We start from the raw sequence: 20,982 nt of genomic DNA on the forward strand, positions 1-20,982 counted from the left end.
ATGACCACTTAAATGCCCTTAAAGTTGGCGAATCTACTACTGTTGCAGGCAGGGCGTTCCACGCCCCTACTACTCTCTGTGTAAAGAAACTACCTCTGACATCTGTCCTATATCTATCACCCCTCAACTTAAAGCTATGTCCCCTCGTGTTTGCCATCACCATCCGAGGAAAAAGGCTCTCACTATCCACCCTGTCCAACCCTCTGATTATCTTATATGTCTCTATTAAGTCACCTCTTCTCCTCCTTCTCTCTAACGAAAACAACCTCAAGTCCCTCAGCCTTTCCTCGTAAGACCTTCCCTCCATACCAGGCAACATCCTAGTAAATCTCCTCTGCACCTTTTCCAAAGCTTCCACATCCTTCCTATAATGCGGTGACCAGAACTGCACGCGATACTCCAGGTGCGGCCGCACCAGACTTCTGTACAGCTGCAGCATGACCTCGTGGCTCCTAAACTCGATCCCCCTACTAATAAAAGCTAACACACCATATGCCTTCTTAACAGCTCTATTAACCTGTGTGGCAACTTTCAGGGATTTAGATTAGATTAGATTAGAGATACAGCACTGAAACAGGCCCTTCGGCCCACCGAGTCTGTGCCGACCATCAACCACCCATCCATACTAATCCCACATTCCTACCAAACATCCCCATCTGTCCCTATATTTCCCTACCACCTACCTACACTAGTGACAATTTATAATGGCCAATTTACCTACCAACCTGCAAGTCTTTTGGCTTGTGGGAGGAAACCGGAGCACCCGGAGAAAACCCACGCAGACACAGGGAGAACTTGCAAACTCCACACAGGCAGTGCCCAGAAACGAACCCGGGTCCCTGGAGCTGTGAGGCTGCAGTGCTAACCACTGCGCCACTGTGCCGCCCCTATTTATGTACCTGGACACCAAGATCTCTCTGCTCATCTACACTACCAGGAATCTTCCCATTAGCCCAGTATTCTGCAATCCTGTTACTCCTTCCGAAGTGAATCACCTCACACTTTTCCGCATTTGCCATCTCTCAGCCCAGTTCTGCAGCCTATCTATGTCCCTCTGTAACCTACAACATCCTTCGGCACTATCCACAACTCCACCGACCTTCGTGTCATCCGCAAATTTACTAACCCACCCTTCTACACCCTCATCCAGGTCATTTATAAAAATGACAAACAGCAGTGGCCCCAAAACAGATCCTTGCGGTACACCACTAGAAACTATACTCCAGGATGAACATTTACCATCAACCACCACCCTGTCTTCTTTCAGCTAGCCAATTTCTGATCCAAAGCTCTAAATCACCTTCAATCCCATACTTCTGTATTTTCTGCAATAGCCTACCGTGGGGAACTTTATCAAACGCCTTACTGAAATCCATATAGACCACATCCACGGCTTTACCCTCATCCACCTGTTTGGTCACCTTGTCAAAAAACTCAATAAGGTTTGTGAGGCACGACCTACCCTTCACAAAACCGTGCTGACTATCTCTAATGAACTTATTCTTTTCAAGATGATTATAAATCCTATCTCTTATAACCTTTTCCAACATTTTACCCACAACCGAAGTAAGGCTCACAGGTCTATAATTACCAGGGCTGTCTCTACTAGCCTTCTTGAACAAGGGGACAACATTTGCTATCCTCCAGTCTTCCGGCACTATTCCTGTCGACAATGACGACATAAAAATCAAGGACAAAGGCTCTGCAATCTCCTCCCTGGCTTCCCAGAGAATCCTAGGATAAATCCCATCTGGCCCAGGGGACTTATCTATTTTCACACTTTCCAAAATTGCTAACACCTCCTCCTTGTGAACCTCAATCCCATCTAGCCTAGTAGTCTGTATCTCAGTATTCTCCTCGACGACATTTTCTTTCTCCACTGTAAATACTGATGAAAAATATTCATTTAACACTTCCCCTATCTCCTCCGATTCCACACACAACTTCCCACTACTATCCTTGATTGGCCCTAACCTATCTCTAGTCATTCTTTTATTCCTGATATACCTAGAGAAAGCCTTAGGGTTTTCTTGTTGCAATTGAAAATTTTGTCCCATCTGCTGGGCCTGTGGGTGCTGGCGGAGCGGGAGATGGCCTCCTCTCTCCGCCTCTGGTCCCGGCTCTGGCTGGATTTCTGGAGTTGGGAACTTCCGTCTCCCCTGGACCGCTCATTGGCCTGGGGATGGAAGTGGAGGGGGATCCTGGACCGCTGGTGCCCACAGGCTCCAGATCCATCTTGGAACCCAGAGGACTCCTCTGCCATCGATCCTGGGGGTGGGATCGTGACGGAGGTGGGACCAGCTGGTGCGGCCAGGACGTCCGCCCTACAGTGTGTGGTAGATGTGTCGGCTGCTGGCAGTGACGACCAGGAGGAGGATGGGGATTCGGTGTGGGGCACGGAGGATGACCTTGATTCCATCGCCAGTGAGGTGGTGGAGTTGCTTCTGCCTCCCACTGAGTCTCCTCTTATCCACACGGCGGAACTCCAGGATTTCCTCGCGGTTTGCAGGGGTTGCTGCAATAAAATTCAGCTGGCCCTCGGCCATTGGTCGAGTCTGGCGCTGATCATTCAGTCCATCCGTGCCACCCTCAAGAAAGCGGGCAAGGGCGCAGGCGTGAAACTGGTTGAGAGGCGCTGATTTAATGTGTTCCTCAATGGGTTGCTGGGGGAGTGGAAGGCCAGGTGCACTTCCACTCCCTCCTCACAGTGAGCTGTTGGTGACAGGTTTTAAGTACCTTTGACATGAAGATAACCAAAGCCAGCCTCAACATCAACGGCAGCAGGGGGTCTCACCGCAGATTTCACAATCTCTCAGTCCTTGGGGAAGGGAGATATGCGGTGAGCTTTCTGCAGGAAACCCACACCGTTCCGGGAGACGAAGCCACCTGGCTCCTGGAGTGGCAGGGTGGGGTCTACATGAGTCACCTCACCCCTATTTCTAGTGGGGTGGCTATCTTGTTGGCCCCGACTTTTCAGCCGGAGATCTCGGGGGTCAAGGAGCTAGCACCGGGCCGCTTGCTCCACCTCGCCGTTCGCCTGGGTAGTGTGCCGCTCCACTTTGTGAACGTGTACGCGCCCAGGCCCAGCGTGTTGCAAGCGCGCTTCTTTGAAGAAGTGTCTGCTCTCTTGAGCTCCATCGATAGCGGCGAGCATAATCCTCGGTGGGGGGGATTTTAACTATACCCTCGAGGTGAGGGATCACTCTGGTCCCCAGCGCGTCCAAGCGTCGGTGGAGAAGTTGAGGGAACTGATCAGCGCCCTTAACTTGGTGGACGTCTGGCGGAATCTCCATCCCAACTCCAGCGCCTTCACGTGGCGGTCTGGAGGAGGAGGGTCCCGAATCGACCGCCTCTACATTTCGCAGGCGTACGTCTCCCGTGTCTCGGCAGCCTCCATGCGGCTGGTGCCGTGCTCGGACCACCACCTGGTGTGGGCGGAGTTCACTCCGCTCCGCACGTGGGCGGGGTCCGCGTACTGGCACTTTAACAACCGACTGCTGGAGGACGAGTGATTCCGGGACTCGTTCTGTCGATTCTGGGCCGACTGGAGAAGGAAGCAGGGGGGCTTCCCCTCCTTGAGGCTATGGTGGGATGTGGGCAAGATTCACATCCGTGTCTTCTGTCAGGAGTACGCGAAGGGGTCGACCAAGAGGCGGGAAGCCGAGATCGGGCGCCTTGAGAGGGAGGTGCTCGACTTGGAGTCCTGCCTCGGTCATGCCGTCGCGGACCCGGCCCTGTGGCAGGCGTACAAAGAGAAGAAGGGCGCGCTGAAGAACCTGCAGCTCATAGGGTCCCGAGGCGGGTACATGAGGTCGCGGATCCAGATCCTGGAAGATTTGGACCGCGCCTCACCCTTCCTCTACTTGCTGGAAAAATGGCGGGGGGTCCGTAAGCAGCTCATCGAGCTGCTGGCCGACGACGGATCCTCCATCACGGATCCAGAGGGAATGGGCCTCCTGCTCCGTACTTATTACAGTGCGTTGTTCTCTCCGGATCCGTCCAGCGAGGACGCGCGCAGAGTTTTGTGGGAGGACCTGCCGCAGGTCAGCCCGGAGGGCGCCGAAGGATTGGAGGCTCCGCTCACATTGGCGGAGCTGACTGGCGCCCTCCACCAGCTCTCGAGGGGCAAATCCCCGGGGCTGGACGGGTTGGCCGTGGAGTTCCTCAGGGCGTTCTGGGATGTTCTGGGGGACGATTATTCGCGGGTCCTGGGGGAAAGCCTGGCAACCGGGGAGCTGCCCCTCTCGTGGCGCAGGGCAGTCATCGTCCTGCTGCCGAAGAGGAGCGATCTCCGCCTGCTTAAAAACTGGCGTCCGGTCTCCTTCCTCAGCACGGATTATAAGATCTTTGCCCGGGCTATGTCTACCCACCTGGGCTCCGTGCTGGCCCACATGATCCACCCCGACCAGTCCTACACGGTCCCGGGCTGGTCCATCTAGGGCAACATCCACCTGGTCCGGGACCTAATCCATCTTTCCCAGATTACTGGTCAGTCAGTCGCCTTTCTCTCCCTCGATCAGGAGAAGGCGTTCGACAGGGTGGATCACGATTACCTTTTCGGGACTCTGCGCGCTTTCGGACTCGGGCCGCATTTTGTGGCCCGGGTCTGACGTTTATACACCGCCGCAGAGTGTCTAGTCAAAGTTAACGGGTCCTTGACGGCGCCCCTTCGCTTTGGGAGAGGAGTGCGTCAGGGGTGCCCCATGTCCGGCCAATTGTATACCATCTGCGTGGAGCCCTTCCTGTGCCTGCTTCGCAGGAGGTTGGCAGGATTGGCTCTGCGCGAGCCGACCATGCGGGTCGTCCTCTCGGCTTACGCCGACAACGTGCTCCTCGCAATCACAGATCCCGTTGACTTGCGGAGGATGCGCGACTGCCAGCAGACGTATTCTGCCGCCTGCTCCGCCAGGGTCAATTGGGAGAAATGTTCCGGTCTCCTGGTTGGTCAGTGGCAGGTGGACGTCCTGCTGGAGGAGTTGACACCTTTTGCGTGGAGCACCACGCACCTCCTCTATCTGGGAGTCCACCTTAGTCCCGCTGAGGAAGCCTGGCCGGCAAACTGGCAGGAGTTGGAGGCGAAAGTCACCATTGGGCTGGGACGCTGGACAGGACTGCTCCGAGTGCTTTCCTACAGGGGCCGAGCGCTGGTCATAAAGCAACTGGTGGCCTCCATGCTGTGGTACCGGTTGGTCACTTTGGCCCCGCCCCCTGTATTCGCCACCAAGATCCAGAAGAAACTCGTCGATTTCTTCCGGGGCAAGAGGAAACACTGGGTCTCTGCCGCGGTCCTGAGTCTCCCGATTGAGGAGGGCGGTCAGTCGCTGGTGTGCGTCCGCACCCAGGCTGTGACTCTCCGCCTTCGGACCCTGCAGAGATACCTGTACGTCGAGCGTCCTCCCAGACGGTGTGCGCTGGCGACGTATTTTTTCCGCCAGTGTCACTGCCTTCAAGACGACACGCAGCTCCCGGTGGAGTCCGTTAGCCGCACCTCTCTGAGGGAGTTGCCTGTCTTTTACCGGGATCTATTCCGAGTCTGGAACATGGTCGCCTCCAGTCAGGGCGCTCCCCCGCCGGCGGAGGAGAGCGCCTCGGCTGTCCGGGCGGCCAACTCCGGGGACGGACAGGCAGGCGGAAGAGTAGCTGAAACACCCGGGACGCCCCTCACTGCGGGTGGCGAGGGGGCTCGGGAGTGCGGAGCGATCCCGGCCGAGCTGACCCCCACTCGGCCGGAAGTGCTCATTGGACCCAGGCCCCGAATCCCTCCTCGGGAGCCGGTCCCGCACAACCCGAGCCGCCTCTCGGAAAAGCCCTCCGTGCCATTCCAATTCCTGCACACTCTCCACTTCCTCGCCCTCGTCAGCCAGCCGGACACGCCCTGGCGGTCTGTGCCGACATATGGCGGCAAGGGGAAACCCCGATGGAGGTCTGTCCATGCGGGAGTCTTCCCCCTTTACATCGGGGACCTGGGGTGGAGGGTGTTGCACAGGGTAGTCCCGTGCAATATACTTTTAAGTCTATTTAAGTCTATTAGGCCGCCTGTACTTTCTGCGGCCTGGACGAGTCCGTGTTCCATGTATATACGGAGTGTGCGAGGTTGCAGCCCCTCTTTGAGTATTTGAAGGGGCTGCTCCTCAAGTTTTGGCTGCACTTCAGTCCCACGCTCCTGATCTTTGGGCACCCAGTGCGGAGGGGCTTGGGCCGGGGGAAGGATCTCATCGTCGGTCTGCTCCTGGGCCTGGCCAAGGTGGCAATTCACAGGTCCAGGCTGTGGGCCATCGGGGGGTCCGTCCTCCCCGATTGCCTGCTGCTCTTCCATGGTTACGTTCACGCCCGGGTGTCCCTGGAGAAGGAGCATGCGTTGTCAGCCGGTACGCTTGAGGCCTTCTGCGACTGGTGGGCACCGCAGGGGCTGGAGTGCATCGTTGATGCCGAGAATGGCATTTTAATTTGAGTTTTTTGTTTATTTATTTGTTTTTAATAAAGTTATTTTAAAAATATAAATATGTATATAAAGGGGGCCTGAGCAATAAAGGCCCCCTCGACATGAAATATATGAAAGGTGTCTGGGGTGTAAAGGCCATCTTGGGGAAAAAAACGGGGTTAGAAAAAAAAGAAAAAGGAAACGGGTTGGATCGAGAGTAAAGTTCCCTCGACACCATCCCATCATGTCCAGGACATGTACTGACTAACACCGGGAATGTTTGTGCATTTTTCTGACCTTTTATCTCCAACTGTTTCTTCTTTGTCTCAGCCTCCTGGAGTTTCGTTCCCATCTCCTCTTTTTCATCCTCCATCAATTGGAGCAACAGCTGGAATCTGTTGATTTCTTGCTTGGAATCGGATCCTTCGATCTGTTCCTGCAGTTCCTTCATCTGTCGTTAAAAGGAAAACAGACTGTCCGTTATCAAAATACAAATGCAGACAACAGGCCATTTGGTACTGGTGTTCAGCCTCCAGGACAGGCATCAGATTTATCCACCATGTTCCTGTATCTCTTTAACCCCCTCTCCAAGCTCATCTCCGAAGCTGGTTACAGCCATTTGGCCTGTTGGGTCCTTGCTGGCCCTCTGAGAGTAATCAGCTTGTCACTCTCCCCCTCCTTTTCCCTGTAGCCAAGCAAATTATTTCAGTTCTCATAATTATCCAATTCTGCTTGAAGGCTTCTCTTCAACCTGCCTCCACCTCACTCTCAGACAGTGCATTCCAGATCCTAAACACTCACTGAACCTGCCTCCACCACACTCTCAGACAGTGCATTCCAGATCCTAAACACTCACTGAACCTACCTCCACCACACTCTCAGACAGTGCATTCCAGATCCTAAACACTCACTGAACCTGCCTCCACCACAGTCTCAGACAGTGCATTCCAGATCCTAAACACTCACTGAACCTGCCTCCACCACACTCTCAGACAGTGCATTCCAGATCCTAAACACTCACTGATCCTGCCTCCACCACACTCTCAGACAGTGCATTCCAGATCCTAAACACTCACTGAACCTGCCTCCACCACAGTCTCAGACAGTGCATTCCAGATCCTAAACACTCACTGAACCTGCCTCCACCACACTCTCAGACAGTGCATTCCAGATCCTAAACACTCACTGAACCTGCCTCCACCGCACTCTCAGACAGTGCATTCCAGATCCTAAAAACTCACTGAACCTGCCTCCACCGCACACTCACACAGTGTATTCCAGATCCTAAACACACACTGAACCTGCCTCCACCACACTCTCAGACAGTGCATTCCAGATCCTAAACACTCACTGAACCTGCCTCCAAAACAATCTCAGACAGTGCATTCCAGATCCTAAACACTCACTGAACCTGCCTCCACCACACTCTCAGACAGTGCATTCCAGATCCGAAACACTCGCTGAACCTGCCTCCACCTCACTCTCAGATAGTGCATTCCAGATCCTAAACACTCGCTGAACCTGCCTCCACCACACTCTCAGACAGTGCATTCCAGATCCTAAACACTCACTGAACCTGCCTCCACCTCACTCTCAGACAGTGCATTCCAGATCCTAAACACTCACTGAACCTGCCTCCACCACACTCTCAGACAGTGCATTCCAGATCCTAAACACTCACTGAACCTGCCTCCACCACACTCTCAGACAGTGCATTCCAGATCCTAAACACTCACTGAACCTGCCTCCACCACACTCTCAGACAGTGCATTCTGGATCCGAAACACTCACTGAACCTGCCTCCACCACACTCTCAGACAGTGCATTCCAGATCCGAAACACTTGCTGAACCTGCCTCCACCTCACTCTCAGATAGTGCATTCCAGATCCTAAACACTCACTGAACCTGCCTCCACCACACTCTCAGATAGTGCATTCCAGATCCTAAACACTCGCTGAACCTGCCTCCACCACACTCTCAGACAGTGCATTCCAGATCCTAAACACTCACTGAACCTGCCTCCACCGCACTCTCAGATAGTGCATTCCAGATCCTAAACACTCACTGAACCTGCCTCCACCACACTCTCAGATAGTGCATTCCAGATCCTAAACACTCGCTGAACCTGCCTCCACCACACTCTCAGACAGTGCATTCCAGATCCTAAACACTCACTGAACCTGCCTCCACCGCAATCTCAGACAGTGCATTCCAGATCCTAAACACTCACTGAACCTGCCTCCACCACACTCTCAGACAGTGCATTCCAGATCCCAAACACACACTGAACCTGCCTCCACCATTCTCTCAGTCAATGCATTCCAGATCCTAAATACACACTGAACCTGCCTCCACCACACTCTCAGACAGTGCATTCCAGATCCGAAACACTCGCTGAACCTGCCTCCACCTCACTCTCAGATAGTGCATTCCAGATCCTAAACACTCACTGAACCTGCCTCCACCTCACTCTCACACAGTGCATTCCAGATCCTAAACACACACTGAACCTGCCTCCACCATTCTCTCAGTCAATGCATTCCAGATCCTAAACACACACTGAACCTGCCTCCACCATTCTCTCAGTCAATGCATTCCAGATCCTAAACACTCACTGAACCTGCCTCCACCACACTCTCAGACAGTGCATTCTGGATCCTAAACACTCACTGAACCTGCCTCCACCTCACTCTCAGATAGTGCATTCCAGATCCTAAACACTCACTGAACCTGCCTCCACCATTCTCTCAGTCAATGCATTCCAGATCCTAAACACTCACTGAACCTGCCTCCACCACACTCTCAGACAGTGCATTCTGGATCCTAAACACTCACTGAACCTGCCTCCACCTCACTCTCAGATAGTGCATTCCAGATCCTAAACACTCACTGAACCTGCCTCCACCATTCTCTCAGTCAATGCATTCCAGATCCTAAACACTCACTGAACCTGCCTCCACCACACTCTCAGACAGTGCATTCTGGATCCTAAACACTCACTGAACGTGCCTCCACCACACTAACAGACAGTGCATTCCAGACCCTAAACACTCACTGAACCTACCTCCACCACACTCTCAAACAGTGCATTCCAGATCCTAAACACACACTGAACCTGCCTCCACCACACTCTCAGACAGTGCATTCCAGATCCTAAACACACACTGAACCTGCCTCCACCACACTCTCAGACAGTGCATTCCAGATCCTAAACACACACTGAACCTGCCTCCACCAACTCTCAGACAGTGCATTCCAGATCCTAAACACTCACTGAACCTGCCTCCACCACACTCTCAGACAGTGCATTCCAGATCCTAAACACTCACTGAACCTGCCTCCACCACACTCTCAGACAGTGCATTCCAGATCCTAAACACTCACTGAACCTGCCTCCACCTCACTCTAAGACAGTGCATTCCAGATCCTAAACACTCACTGAACCTGCCTCCACCTCACTCTCAGACAGTGCATTCCAGATCCTAAACACACACTGAACCTGCCTCCACAGCACTCTCAGACAGTGCATTCAGATCCGAAACACTCACTGAACCTGCCTCCACCACACTCTCAGACAGTACATTCCAGATCCTAAACACTCACTGAACCTGCCTCCACCACACTCTCAGACAGTGCATTCCAGATCCTAAACACTCACTGAACCTGCCTCCACCACACTCTCAGACAGTGCATTCCAGATCCTAAACACTCACTGAACCTGCCTCCACCACACTCTCAAACAGTGCATTCCAGATCCTAAACACTCACTGAACCTACCTCCACCACACTCTCAAACAGTGCATTCCAGATCCTAAACACTCACTGAACCTGCCTCCACCGCACTCCCAGACAGTGCATTCCAGATCCTAAACACTTACTGAACCTACCTCCACCACACTCTCAAACAGTGTATTCCAGATCCTAAACACTCACTGAACCTGCCTCCACCACACTCGCAGGCACTGCATTCCAGATCCTAAACACCCACTGAACCTGCCTCCACCACACTCTCAGACAGTGCATTCCAGATCCTAAACACTCACTGAACCTGCCTCCACCACACTCTCAGGCAGTGCATTCCAGATCCTAAACACTCACTGAACCTGCCTCCACCGTACTCTCAGACAGTGCATTCCAGATCCGAAACACTCGCTGAACCTGCCTCCACCTCACTCTCAGATAGTGCATTCCAGATCCTAAACACTCACTGAACCTGCCTCCACCACACTCTCAGACAGTGCATTCCAGATCCTAAACACTCACTGAACCTGCCTCCACCACACTCTCAGACAGTGCATACTGGATCCTAAACACTCACTGAACCTGCCTCCACCACACTCTCAGACAGTGCATTCCAGATCCTAAACACTCACTGAACCTACCTCCACCACACTCTCAAACAGTGCATTCCAGATCCTAAACACACACTGAACCTGCCTCCACCAACTCTCAGACAGTGCATTCCAGATCCTAAACACTCACTGAACCTGCCTCCACGACACTCTCAGACAGTGCATTCCAGATCCTAAACACTCACTGAACCTGCCTCCACCACACTCTCAGACAGTGCATTCCAGATCCTAAACACTCACTGAACGTGCCTCCACCACACTCTCAGACAGTGCATTCCAGATCCTAAACACTCACTGAACCTGCCTCCACCACACTCTCAGACAGTGCATTCCAGATCCTAAACACTCACTGAACCTGCCTCCACCACACTCTCAGACAGTGCATTCCAGATCCTAAACACTCACTGAACCTGCCTCCACCTCACTCTCAGACAGTGCATTCCAGATCCTAAACACACACTGAACCTGCCTCCACAGCACTCTCAGACAGTGCATTCAGATCCTAAACACTCACTGAACCTGCCTCCACCGCACTCTCAGACAGTGCATTCCAGATCCTAAACACTCACTGAACCTGCCTCCACCTCACTCTCAGACAGTGCATTCCAGATCCTAAACACTCACTGAACCTGCGTCCACCACACTCTCAGACAGTGCATTCCAGATCCTAAACACTCACTGAACCTGCGTCCACCACACTCTCAGACAGTGCATTCCAGATCCTAAACACTCACTGAACCTGCCTCCACCGCACTCTCAGACAGTGCATTCCAGATCCTAAACACACACTGAACCTGCCTCCACCATTCTCTCAGTCAATGCATTCCAGATCCTAAACAGACACTGAACCTGCCTCCACCACACTCTCAGACAGTGCATTCCAGAACCGAAACACTCGCTGAACCTGCCTCCACCTCACTCTCAGATAGTGCATTCCAGATCCTAAACACTCAGTGAACCTGCCTCCACCACACTCTCAGACAGTGCATTCCAGATCCTAAACACTCACTGAACCTGCCTCCACCACACTCTCACACAGTGCATTCCAGATCCTAAACACACACTGAACCTGCCTCCACCATTCTCTCAGTCAATGCATTCCAGATCCTAAACACACACTGAACCTGCCTCCACCATTCTCTCAGTCAATGCAATCCAGATCCTAAACAGACACTGAACCTGCCTCCACCACACTCTCAGACAGTGCATTCCAGATCCTAAACACTCACTGAACCTGCCTCCACCACACTCTCACACAGTGCATTCCAGATCCTAAACACACACTGAACCTGCCTCCACCATTCTCTCAGTCAATGCATTCCAGATCCTAAACACACACTGAACCTGCCTCCACCATTCTCTCAGTCAATGCATTCCAGATCCTAAACACACACTGAACCTGCCTCCACCATTCTCTCAGTCAATGCATTCCAGATCCTAAACACACACTGAACCTGCCTCCACCATTCTCTCAGTCAATGCATTCCAGATCCTAAACACTCACTGAACCTGCCTCCACCACACTCTCAGACAGTGCATTCCAGATCCGAAACACTCGCTGAACCTGCCTCCACCTCACTCTCAGATAGTGCATTCCAGATCCTAAACACTCACTTAACCTGCCTCCACCACACTCTCAGACAGTGCATTCCAGATCCTAAACACTCACTGAACCTACCTCCACCACACTTTCAAACAGTGCATTCCAGATCCTAAACACACACTGAACCTGCCTCCACCTCACTCTCAGACAGTGCATTCCAGATCCGAAACACTCGCTGAACCTGCCTCCACCTCACTCTCAGACAGTGCATTCCAGATCCTAAACACACACTGAACCTGCCTCCACCACACTCTCAGACAGTGCATTCCAGATCCGAAACACTCGCTGAACCTGCCTCCACCTCACTCTCAGACAGTGCATTCCAGATCCTAAACACTCACTGAACCTGCCTCCACCACACTCTCAGACAGTGCATTCCAGATCCGAAACACTCGCTGAACCTGCCTCCACCTCACTCTCAGACAGTGCATTCCAGATCCTAAACACTCACTGAACCTGCCTCCACTATACTCTCAGACAGTGCATTCTGGATCCTAAACACTCACTGAACCTGCCTCCACCACACTCTCAGACAGTGCATTCTGGATTCTAAACACTCACTGAACCTGCCTCCACCACACTCTCAGACAGTGCATTCCAGATCCTAAACACTCACTGAACCTACCTCCACCACACTCTCAGACAGTGCATTCCAGATCCTAAACACTCACTGAACCTGCCTCCACCACACTCTCAGACAGTGCATTCAGATCCTAAACACTCACTGAACCTGCCTCCACCGCACTCTCAGACAGTGCATTCCAGATCCTAAACACTCACTGATCCTGCCTCCACCGCACTCTCAGACAGTGCATTCCAGACCCTAAACACTCACTGAACCTGCCTCCACCTCACTCTCAGACAGTGCATTCCAGATCCTAAACACTCACTGAACCTGCCTCCACCACACTCTCAGACAGTGCATTCTGGATCCTAAACACTCACTGAACCTGCCTCCACCGCACTCTCAGACAGTGCATTCCGGACCTAAACACTCACTGAACCTGCCTCCACCGCACTCTCAGACAGTGCATTCTGGATCCTAAACACTCACTGAACCTGCCTCCACCACACTCTCAGACAGTGCATTCCAGATCCTAAACACTCACTGAACCTGCCTCCACCGCACTCTCAGACAGTGCATTCCGGACCTAAACACTCACTGAACCTGCCTCCACCGCACTCTCAGACAGTGCATTCTGGATCCTAAACACTCACTGAACCTGCCTCCACCACACTCTCAGACAGTGCATTCCAGATCCTAAACACTCACTGAACCTGCCTCCACCACACTCTCAGACAGTGCATTCTGGATCCTAAACACTCAGTGAACCTGCCTCCACCACACTCTCAGACTGTGCATTCCAGATCCTAAACACTCACTGAACCTGCCTCCACCACACTCTCAGACAGTGCATTCCAGATTCTAAACACTCACTGAACCTGCCTCCACCACACTCTCAGACAGTGCATTCCAGATCCTAAACACACACTGAACCTGCCTCCACCACACTCTCAGACAGTGCATTCCAGATCCTAAACACTCACTGAACCTGCCTCCACCACACTCTCAGACAGTGCATTCCAGATCCTAAACACTCACTGAACCTGCCTCCACCTCACTCTCAGACAGTGCATTCCAGATCCTAAACACTCACTGAACCTGCCTCCACCACACTCTCAGACAGTGCATTCCAGATCCTAAACACTCACTGAACCTGCCTCCACCACACTCTCAGACAGTGCATTCCAGATCCTAAACACTCACTGAACCTGCCTCCACCTCACTCTCAGACAGTGCATTCCAGATCCTAAACACTCACTGAACCTGCCTCCACCACACTCTCAGACAGTGCATTCCAGATCCTAAACACTCACTGAACCTGCCTCCACCGCACTCTCAGACAGTGCATTCTGGATCCTAAACACTCACTGAACCTGCCTCCACCACACTCTCAGACAGTGCATTCCAGATCCTAAACACTCACTGAACCTGCCTCCACCACACTCTCAGACAGTGCATTCCAGATCCTAAACACTCACTTAACCTGCCTCCACCAGACTCTCAGACAGTGCATTCCAGATCCTAAACACTCACTGAACCTGCCTCCACCACACTCTCAGACAGTGCATTCTGGATCCTAAACACTCACTGAACCTGCCTCCACCACACTCTCAGACAGTGCATTCCAGATCCTAAACACTCACTGAACCTGCCTCCACCACACTCTCAGACAGTGCATTCTGGATCCTAAACACTCAGTGAACCTGCCTCCACCACACTCTCAGACAGTGCATTCCAGATCCTAAACACTCACTGAACCTGCCTCCACCTCACTCTCAGACAGTGCCATCCAGATCCTAAACACTCACCGAAACTGCCTCCACCACACTCTCAGACAGTGCATTCCAGATCCTAAACACACACTGAACCTGCCTCCACCACACTCTCAGACAGTGCATTCCAGATTCTAAACACTCACTGAACCTGCCTCCACCACACTCTCAGACAGTGCATTCCAGATCCTAAACACACACTGAACCTGCCTCCACCACACTCTCAGACAGTGCATTCCAGATCCTAAACACTCACTGAACCTGCCTCCACCACACTCTCAGACAGTGCATTCAGATCCTAAACACTCACTGAACCTGCCTCCACCACACTCTCAGACAGTGCATTCCAGATCCTAAACACTCACTGAACCTGCCTCCACCGTACTCTCAGACGGTGCATTCCAGATCCTAAACACTCACTGATCCTGCCTCCACCACTCTCTCAGACAGTGCATTCCAGATCCTAAACACACACTGAACCTGCCTCCACCACACTCTCAGAGAGTGCATTCCAGATCCTAAACACTCGCTGAACCTGCCTCCACTACACTCTCAGGCAATGCATTCCAGATCCTAAACACTCACTGAACCTGCTTCCACCATTCTCTCAGTCAATGCATTCCAGATCCGAAACACTCGCTGAACCTGCCTCCACTACACTCTCAGGCAATGCATTCCAGATCCGAAACACTCACTGAACCTGCCTCCACCACACTCTCAGACAGTGCATTCCAGATCCTAAACACTTACTGAACCTGCCTCCACCTCACTCTCAGACAGTGCATTCCAGATCCTATACACTCACTGAACCTGCCTCCACCATTCTCTCAGTCAATGCATTCCAGATCCGAAACACTCGCTGAACCTGCCTCCACTACACTCTCAGGCAATGCATTCCAGATCCTGAACACACACTGAACCTGGCTCCACCACACTCTCAGACAGTGCATTCCAGATCCTAAACACACACTGAACCTGCCTCCACCACACTCTCAGACAGTGCATTCCAGATCCGAAACACACACTGAACCTGCCTCCACCAAGCCTCAGAGAGTGCATTCCAGATCCTAAACACTCACTGAACCTGCCTCCACCACACTCTCAGACAGTGCATTCCAGATCCTAAACACTCGCTGAACCTGCCTCCACCTCACTCTCAGACAGTGCATTCCAGATCCTAATCACTCACTGAACCTGCCTCCAACACACTCTCAGACAGTGCATTCCAGATCCTAAACACTCACTGAATCTGCCTCCACCGCACTCTCAGACAGTGCATTGCAGATCCTAAACACTCACTGAACCTGCCTCCACCACACTCTCAGACAGTGCATTCCAGATCCTAAACACTCGCTGAACCTACCTCCACCACACTCTCAAACAGTGCATTCCAGATCCTAAACACACACTGAACCTGCCTCCACCACACTCTCAGACAGTGCATTCCAGATCCTAAACACTCGCTGAACCTACCTCCACCACACTCTCAAACAGTGCATTCCAGATCCTAAACACACACTGAACCTGCCTCCACCACACTCTCAGACAGTGCATTCCAGATCCTAAACACTCACTGAAACCTGCCTCCACCACACTCTCAGACAGTGCATTCCAGATCCTAAACACTCACTGAACCTGCCTCCACCACACTCTCAGACAGTGCATTCCAGATCCTAAACACACACTGAACCTGCCTCCACCGCACTCTCAGACAGTGCATTCCAGATCCTAAACACTCAATGAAACCTGCCTCCACCTCACTCTCAGACAGTGCATTCCAGATCCTAAACACACACTGAACCTGCCTCCACCACACTCTCAGACAGTGCATTCCAGATCCTAAACACTCACTGAACCTGCCTCCACCACACTCTCAGACAGTGCATTCCAGATCCTAAACACTCACTGAATCTGCCTCCACCGCACTCTCAGACAGTGCATTCCAGATCCTAAACACTCACTGAACCTGCCTCCACCACACTCTCACACAGTGCATTCCAGATCCTAAACACACACTGAACCTGCCTCCACCATTCTCTCAGTCAATGCATTCCAGATCCTAAACACACACTGAACCTGCCTCCACCATTCTCTCAGTCAATGCAATCCAGATCCTAAACAGACACTGAACCTGCCTCCACCACACTCTCAGACAGTGCATTCCAGATCCTAAACACTCACTGAACCTGCCTCCACCACACTCTCACACAGTGCATTCCAGATCCTAAACACACACTGAACCAGCCTCCACCATTCTCTCAGTCAATGCATTCCAGATCCTAAACACACACTGAACCTGCCTCCACCATTCTCTCAGTCAATGCATTCCAGATCCTAAACACACACAGAACCTGCCTCCACCATTCTCTCAGTCAATGCATTCCAGATCCTAAACACACACTGAACCTGCCTCCACCATTCTCTCAGTCAATGCATTCCAGATCCTAAACACTCACTGAACCTGCCTCCACCACACTCTCAGACAGTGCATTCCAGATCCGAAACACTCGCTGAACCTGCCTCCACCTCACTCTCAGATAGTGCATTCCAGATCCTAAACACTCACTTAACCTGCCTCCACCACACTCTCAGACAGTGCATTCCAGATCCTAAACACTCACTGAACCTACCTCCACCACACTTTCAAACAGTGCATTCCAGATCCTAAACACACACTGAACCTGCCTCCACTTCACTCTCAGACAGTGCATTCCAGATCCGAAACACTCGCTGAACCTGCCTCCACCTCACTCTCAGACAGTGCATTCCAGATCCTAAACACTCACTGAACCTGCCTCCACCACACTCTCAGACAGTGCATTCCAGATCCGAAACACTCGCTGAACCTGCCTCCACCTCACTCTCAGACAGTGCATTCCAGATCCTAAACACTCACTGAACCTGCCTCCACCACACTCTCAGACAGTGCATTCCAGATCCGAAACACTCGCTGAACCTGCCTCCACCTCACTCTCAGACAGTGCATTCCAGATCCTAAACACTCACTGAACCTGCCTCCACTATACTCTCAGACAGTGCATTCTGGATCCTAAACACTCACTGAACCTGCCTCCACCACACTCTCAGACAGTGCATTCTGGATTCTAAACACTCACTGAACCTGCCTCCACCACACTCTCAGACAGTGCATTCCAGATCCTAAACACTCACTGAACCTACCTCCACCACACTCTCAGACAGTGCATTCCAGATCCTAAACACTCACTGAACCTGCCTCCACCACACTCTCAGACAGTGCATTCAGATCCTAAACACTCACTGAACCTGCCTCCACCACACTCTCAGACAGTGCATTCCAGATCCTAAACACTCACTGAACCTGCCTCCACCGCACTCTCAGACAGTGCATTCCAGATCCTAAACACTCACTGATCCTGCCTCCACCGCACTCTCAGACAGTGCATTCCAGATCCTAAACACTCACTGAACCTGCCTCCACCTCACTCTCAGACAGTGCATTCCAGATCCTAAACACTCACTGAACCTGCCTCCACCACACTCTCAGACAGTGCATTCTGGATCCTAAACACTCACTGAACCTGCCTCCACCGCACTCTCAGACAGTGCATTCCGGACCTAAACACTCACTGAACCTGCCTCCACCGCACTCTCAGACAGTGCATTCTGGATCCTAAACACTCACTGAACCTGCCTCCACCACACTCTCAGACAGTGCATTCCAGATCCTAAACACTCACTGAACCTGCATCCACCGCACTCTCAGACAGTGCATTCCGGACCTAAACACTCACTGAACCTGCCTCCACCGCACTCTCAGACAGTGCATTCTGGATCCTAAACACTCACTGAACCTGCCTCCACCACACTCTCAGACAGTGCATTCCAGATCCTAAACACTCACTGAACCTGCCTCCACCACACTCTCAGACAGTGCATTCTGGATCCTAAACACTCAGTGAACCTGCCTCCACCACACTCTCAGACAGTGCATTCCAGATCCTAAACACTCACTGAACCTACCTCCACCACACTCTCAAACAGTGCATTCCAGATCCTAAACACACACTGAACCTGCCTCCACCTCACTCTCAGACAGTGCATTCCAGATCCTAAACACTCACCGAAACTGCCTCCACCACACTCTCAGACAGTGCATTCCAGATCCTAAACACACACTGAACCTGCCTCCACCACACTCTCAGACAGTGCATTCCAGATCCTAAACACTCACTGAACCTGCCTCCACCACACTCTCAGACAGTGCATTCCATATCCTAAACACACACTGAACCTGCCTCCACCACACTCTCAGACAGTGCATTCCAGATCCTAAACACTCACTGAACCTGCCTCCACCACACTCTCAGACAGTGCATTCCAGATCCTAAACACTCACTGAACCTGCCTCCACCTCACTCTCAGACAGTGCATTCCAGATCCTAAACACACACTGAACCTGCCTCCACCACACTCTCAGACAGTGCATTCAGATCCTAAACACTCACTGAACCTGCCTCCACCACACTCTCAGACAGAGCATTCCAGATCCTAAACACTCACTGAACCTGCCTCCACCGCACTCTCAGACGGTGCATTCCAGATCCTAAACACTCACTGATCCTGCCTCCACCACTCTCTCAGACAGTGCATTCCAGATCCTAAACACACACTGAACCTGCCTCCACCACACTCTCAGACAGTGCATTCCAGATCCTAAACACTCGCTGAACCTGCCTCCACTACACTCTCAGGCAATGCATTCCAGATCCTAAACACTCACTGAACCTGCTTCCACCATTCTCTCAGTCAATGCATTCCAGATCCGAAACACTCGCTGAACCTGCCTCCACTACACTCTCAGGCAATGCATTCCAGATCCGAAACACTCACTGAACCTGCCTCCACCACACTCTCAGACAGTGCATTCCAGATCCTAAACACTTACTGAACCTGCCTCCACCTCACTCTCAGACAGTGCATTCCAGATCCTATACACTCACTGAACCTGCCTCCACCATTCTCTCAGTCAATGCATTCCAGATCCTAAACACTCACTGAACCTGCCTCCACCATTCTCTCAGTCAATGCATTCCAGATCCGAAACACTCGCTGAACCTGCCTCCACTACACTCTCAGACAGTGCATTCCAGATCCTAAACACACACTGAACCTGCCTCCACCACACTCTCAGACAGTGCATTCCAGATCCGAAACACTCACTGAACCTACCTCCACCAAGCCTCAGACAGTGCATTCCAGATCCTAAACACTCACTGAACCTGCCTCCACCACACTCTCAGACAGTGCATTCCAGATCCTAAACACTCGCTGAACCTGCCTCCACCTCACTCTCAGACAGTGCATTCCAGATCCTAATCACTCACTGAACCTGCCTCCAACACACTCTCAGACAGTGCATTCCAGATCCTAAACACTCACTGAACCTGCCTCCACCGCACTCTCAGACAGTGCATTGCAGATCCTAAACACTCACTGAACCTGCCTCCACCACACTCTCAGACAGTGCATTCCAGATCCTAAACACTCGCTGAACCTACCTCCACCACACTCTCAGATAGTGCATTCCAGATCCTAAACACACACTGAACCTGCCTCCACCACACTCTCAGACAGTGCATTCCAGATCCTAAACACTCGCTGAACCTACCTCCACCACACTCTCAAACAGTGCATTCCAGATCCTAAACACACACTGAACCTGCCTCCACCACACTCTCAGACAGTGCATTCCAGATCCTAAACACTCACTGAAACCTGCCTCCACCTCACTCTCAGACAGTGCATTCCAGATCCTAAACACACACTGAACCTGCCTCCACCGCACTCTCAGACAGTGCATTCCAGATCCTAAACACTCAATGAAACCTGCCTCCACCTCACTCTCAGACAGTGCATTCCAGATCCTAAACACACACTGAACCTGCCTCCACCACACTCTCAGACAGTGCATTCCAGATCCTAAACACTCACTGAACCTGCCTCCACCGCACTCTCAGACAGTGCATTCCAGATCATAAACACTCACTGATCCTGCCTCCACCACACTCTCAGACAGTGCATTCCAGATCCTAAACACTCACTGAATCTGCCTCCACCGCACTCTCAGACAGTGCATTCCAGATCCTAAACACTCACTGAACCTGCCTCCACCTCACTCTCAGACAGTGCATTCCAGATCCTAAACACACACTGAACCTGCCTCCACAGCACTCTCAGAGAGTGCATTCAGATCCTAAACACTCACTGAACCTGCCTCCACCGCAGT

General features: G+C 52.1%; 1 protein-coding gene across 3 annotated transcripts in view; it reads right to left on the minus strand.

Moving 5' to 3' along the window:
* Positions 1–20,982, minus strand: part of shtn2 (shootin 2) — a 91,784-nt gene that overhangs the window by 15,567 nt on the left and 55,235 nt on the right. For all 3 annotated transcript variants that reach the window (XM_068038845.1, XM_068038757.1, XM_068038939.1), the window contains one exon: positions 6,719–6,872. In XM_068038845.1, coding sequence (XP_067894946.1) covers positions 6,719–6,872 — 154 coding nt within the window. The remainder of the gene's footprint in view (positions 1–6,718; positions 6,873–20,982) is intronic.

Source organism: Heterodontus francisci, chromosome 1 (genome assembly GCF_036365525.1).
Source record: "Heterodontus francisci isolate sHetFra1 chromosome 1, sHetFra1.hap1, whole genome shotgun sequence".
In the NCBI taxonomy this organism is placed as follows: domain Eukaryota; kingdom Metazoa; phylum Chordata; class Chondrichthyes; order Heterodontiformes; family Heterodontidae; genus Heterodontus; species Heterodontus francisci.